The sequence below is a fragment of the Centruroides vittatus genome, unplaced genomic scaffold (assembly GCF_030686945.1).
Source record: "Centruroides vittatus isolate TY-2023 unplaced genomic scaffold, ASM3068694v2 contig_660, whole genome shotgun sequence".
NCBI lineage: Eukaryota > Metazoa > Arthropoda > Arachnida > Scorpiones > Buthidae > Centruroides > Centruroides vittatus.
The window spans coordinates 167,529-172,713 of NW_027122413.1; the positions used below are offsets into that span (position 1 = coordinate 167,529).

The following is a 5,185-nucleotide window of genomic DNA, read 5'->3' on the forward strand; positions in this document are numbered from 1 at the left end:
ACCAACTGAATTTAAAAGTCACTGTTATGACGTCACTGGTTTTCCAGCGGTACTTACGGAAGTAACCGTGTGTGCCGCCAAATTTTTAAATTATTAAAGGTGTACTGTGACGAAAACAGGTTGAGAATCACTGTTGTAAGGTTAAGTAAACAAATATAAATATACATATAACTGAACAAGTAAAATGTACAGTACAAATAGATAGAAAAACAAGCTTTATTTATTATAAAGTTTGCCTGATACTAAGGTTAGTGCTTTGTTTTTTATTGTTTTAATTAATCCGTGTGATGAATTTGCACGTTTCATGTTACCTCATTATATCATGCAACTTGGAATAATAGAAGAGGTATTACCATTTACATATATAATGAATATTGTCAAAAAAAATATATGTTAAACTAGAAATACCATAGATATTTAATATAATAAACTCAAGCATATTAACTTTTAAAAAATCATAAATTCACGAAGCGCTACGAGCAGTTTAAGTTTACCCTATACAAAAGTATAAACCAAAACCTTATTTTACTATAAACATATTTTTATATAGCAAGGCTCACATAAAAAGTATTTAAATAAAATTCATTCAGAAATGCTAATTTTCTTATACTCACCTTCTTCTATGCTACTTGATGATACGTCAAAATTGTGAATTATCAGAAAAATGTACAGGCGAATATGTGAAATTATTCTTTCTCTGAACAATATTACCTGTGCAAAATACTAACCACATAAAATACTTGTTATTTGTTGTTACATACAATGCATTTTTATTTCTCGTTGTTATAGAGATAGAAATTTCATTAAATATTTTAATCGATTTAATTATCGCGAAGATATTTGAATTATGTTGACAATAATTAAATCGATTTCTCTTTAAGTCATGAAACATAAAAGTTTAATTTTCGTCTGTGATTGTAAATCGAATGTTTAAACTATATGTTAGAAAATAAAAGCATTTAATGTTTATTTTTTTGAAAAAATAAATTAAACAAATAAAGAAACATGGACAATTTTCTGTTATTGGTATACAGCAGTGGTTCTTAACCTTGCTGGAGGTACCGAACCCCATCAGTTTCATATGAGCATTCACCGAACCCCTTTTAATTGGAAAAATAAAATATAATTTTTCAAATTCAAAACATACGTATATATTTTATTGGTCCACAAAATAAACAAAACCATTACAGAACAAAACATTACAAACAAAGAACAAAACATTAAGAACAAAGAACAAAATTTAAAATCAGTGTGACTGCTGCTGTTGCCTTTTAGACACCAGTTCGGAAATGCGAGGCTTTACCTTGGAAAGTGCCACTCGCATGTCATTTTCGCAACTAAGTCTGTTCCTTTTCTTCGTTTTAAGGTCCAGCATCCTCGAAAAGGATTGCTCGCAAAAATATGTTGTCACAAACGGTATCAAAATCTCCAGAGCTTTCTTCGCAATATCAGAGTACGTTACTATTTGGTGGCACCAAAACGATGAGAGCGTTGTTGTTTTGAAGAGTTGCTGTTGAACCTGGCTCTGCTGAATTTCAATGATTTCATCCAGGTATGTATCATTGACATCTGTTTTCTCAACATCAAACGTAAACGGCTGCCTCACCCATGCTGGATATAACTCTCTTGAAGGGAAGTACCCTTCAAGAGACTTTGCAAGCTCGTCTAAGTGCATGGAAATTGCGAGCTTCAGTTCCCCCGATACAGAAATATCTCCGATTCCAGGCACATCATAATTCTTATTTACACATTCGTCTAGCAGGGTAAAGTTTGCAAAGTTACCGTTTTCTATTCGTCGTTTCCACAACGGTAGCTTTTTTTGAAACGTCTTCGGGGCTTCTTCCGCTTCGATGATGTTGACACCACCGCCCTGCATCTGTTGATTCAGATGATTGAGAGCTGCGAAGATATCAGCCATGTACGCAAGCATGAGAATAAATTCAGAATTTTTGAAGCAATATGCATGACCATGTTGGTGCTCTTGCAAAAACAGGGCTAATTCCTCACGTAGGGCAAAAACACGATTCAGAACCTGTCCCCGGGATAACCACCGAACGTTTGAATGGTACAGAAGTACCTCGAATTCAGACCCCATTTCTTTACACAACTCCTTGAAGATGCGGTGCCTCAGAGCACTATTTCGCACATAGTTCACGCATTCCACTACAATTTTTAAGACTTCTGCCAGTTTTGGAGGCATGGTTTTTGTTGCCAATGCATGCCTGTGTAGAATACAATGTGTAACAACGATGTGTGGTGCATCGGCTTTCACTAGCGCACCAAAACCAGACTTTCTTCCCAGCATGGCTGGAGCTCCGTCCGAACAAACTGCAGAAACCATATCCCACAAAAGATTATTTTCTTTGAAGAAGTCATCCACAAGTTTCTTTACATCGGCTGCCTTAGTTGTTGTTGTAAGAGGCTTACATAATAAAAAATCTTCCTTTATAACGTCGTCTTTCACATAGCGCACAAATACTGCAAGCTGACTTAGATTGGAAACGTCTGTAATTTCGTCGAGTTGAAGGCTGAATTTTGCCGGGCTTGAAATCAGATCTGCAACTACTTGGGCCAAGATATCTTTGCTCATGTCGTCTATTCTGTCACTGATGGTGTCATTTGAAAGAGGAATTTGGGATAACTTAACTTCAGCCGCTTTTCCCAGCATGATATTCGCCATCTTCAACACGGCTGGTTTTATGAGTTTTTCACCAATATTGTGTGGTTTGCCCTGCTTTGCGATAAGGTAAGCGACTTCGTACGATGCTGTAAGGATCGGTTTATCGATGGGTACAAAGCCGAGGACAGGCAGACTACCCTTTTCATCAAATCTGGCCCTCTTCACCTTGAATTCAGCGAGTGTTGTATTTTTGTAATTTCCATGCAGATTAAAGAAGTGTTCTCTTAGTTTTGCCGGTGCTAGACTAGAATTGCTCAACTTGGCATTGCAAATCATGCAACAAGGACGCTGACTCCCATCACGTTCCGTTATACATGTGAATCGATATTGTACATATTCGTCCGACCACTTTCTTTTTTTGCTCGACATAGTATGAAGGGATTAAAATATTAAAAAAGAAATCACACGACGTACAATCACGACAGTCACAATTTGAATACTGGGCGCACCAAATTTCCTGCAGCATAGAAAGGCCAAGCGATGTTGCGTGATCACCCGCAGCCAATGATAGCCGAGTGGGGCGTGTCATCACGAACGTATGAGTCGGGTGTGTGCTTGACCGTCTTGCAGGTCGTTTATACGTGTATTCGATTGGGACCTCTTCACTTCATTTCAGTTAGAGAGTAGTAGAAGTTAGAGAGTAAGAGAAGTTAGTTTTCCAATAGAACACACGTTATGTAGCATTAGTTTTCGAAACCAATACGGTTTCTACGTCACGATGACGTCAGGTGGTTGACCCGCCGAACCCCTGAGACTGACTCGCCGAACCCCAGGGGTTCGGTCGAACCCAGGTTAAGAACCACTGTAGGTATAGAGACTATCTTTCCGATTTTTATTTTTGGACTATTTTTACCTTTAATTAATTAAAATGCTACAACTTTAATTAATTACTCTATGATTAATTCATACTTTGTACGAAAATATTCTGCATTCTTTGTTGAAATAACATCAAAATTACAAGCTAACTTACAACATGTAGACAGTTTACCTGCTATCCAGACAGATAACCAATAAATTTAATTTGAATGCCTGTTAAAATAATAATAACATTATTCAACCTATATTCATCTTTTTTATTCTGCTACGAGTAAAACGTTGTGGTGAGTAAGGAAAAGAGAATTAAAGTGATTATTGTTGTTTAACTGAGTCAAACAAGTTTAAATGTAAAAATATTGTTTTATAAACTTTTCGCCAAAATTAACTCACTGAAGAGTTGTCGAAATCAGTTATACGTTTTTGTATAACGGAAATATGAGTGAGTGAAAACGATCTTTTATTACAGAAAAATTACAAATGAAAAAAGGTTCTTGTAACGTATGATCTCTACCGTGATAAACAGCAAGCATGCATAAAGGCATTTAGGTTCTGTACAGCGTCCTGTAGTATCTCAGTCCACTGTTGTGGCAAGCGGTTGTTTAGTACAGACAGACTCATAGATGTCCAACGTGGTATTCCAGGTAGTCGCAGACATATTCGATCAACGACAAATCAGGATATCAGGCCAGCCAGGAAAGTGTGGAGGATGCAGTTCTGTGACATCCTCGCTGTATGTGGTCAAGCATTGTACAGTCAGAAATGAATTTTGAGATCCCTACTACGACAGGCAACACATTTGGCTACAAGACGTCATTAATTAACATACAGTTAAGATATTATATGTAATGCTACTCCAGACTATTACAGTACTGGTGAGACAGGTATGATATTACAAATTTGTCTAAAGCAGAATTTTTACAAGAGGAAACGTTTGTTTGGAAACGTTTGTTTGTATTGTACACGTGCCGAGACAGATGTAGTCGTGAGTCAAGCACGAATGCAGCGTAATCCAGTCCATAGCGGTAAACTGGTACAACGTCTGCCGGGCAGTTGTGAAGGTTTTCGTCTCCCATCAGAACATCAGGTTTCGCGGTGAAGGTTCACATGTGACGATCGACCGACGTTTCTGTTTTTGCCGATATGTCTATATCTATATACGTATGTTTTCTTATGGACCCTTATACGAGGGCGACAAAGAAGAACGGCAGGGGGAACATTGTCCTTAATTAATTATAACTTATAAAACAAGTGTAATCACAAAAAAGACGTATTCCTATGTAGCTTACAACATATAGAAATAACAGTCTCTACCTTATATGGACTACAACCTATAGAAACTCTGTCCTATAGATTGAAACCTATATAGCATAGAGTTCCTCATAAAATCATTCAAATCAATCTATCAATAATTATATATTTTTTTCTTTTATCAAAGAATTTCGAAAGATTTCAACTTGACGAAAGCAAAGAAAAGATTTTAAATGAAGGGCTAATGTCAAGGGTTATGCTCCTTGTGATTGAAAATCTTAAATTCAAGTATAATATTTCATACAAATTTCAAGCTCCGAATGACGCGGTCGGCGTACCCCAAATTGCATTTCTTTTCCTTCTGTTATGACACAAACCTACAAAGAGCAATGGTTTTTAAAAATCAGATGAAGATGGTAAAATTTCAGAATGCGATTATAA

At 36.6% G+C, this 5,185-nt stretch overlaps 1 protein-coding gene across 1 annotated transcript; it reads right to left on the bottom strand.

Annotated features, from left to right (window-relative positions):
- Nucleotides 1-1,246: 1,246 nt before the first annotated feature.
- LOC136980048 (protein FAM200C-like) lies at nucleotides 1,247-3,049 on the bottom strand. The gene has a single exon (XM_067276096.1). It carries the CDS (start codon nucleotides 3,047-3,049, stop codon nucleotides 1,247-1,249), a length of 1,803 nt encoding a protein of 600 aa, XP_067132197.1.
- Nucleotides 3,050-5,185: the final 2,136 nt, after the last annotated feature.

Bases quoted from the DNA above. Each gene is read 5' to 3' on its own strand.
- LOC136980048 (XM_067276096.1), bottom strand. From the start codon at position 3,049: ATGTCGAGCAAAAAAAGAAAGTGGTCGGACGAATATGTACAATATCGA.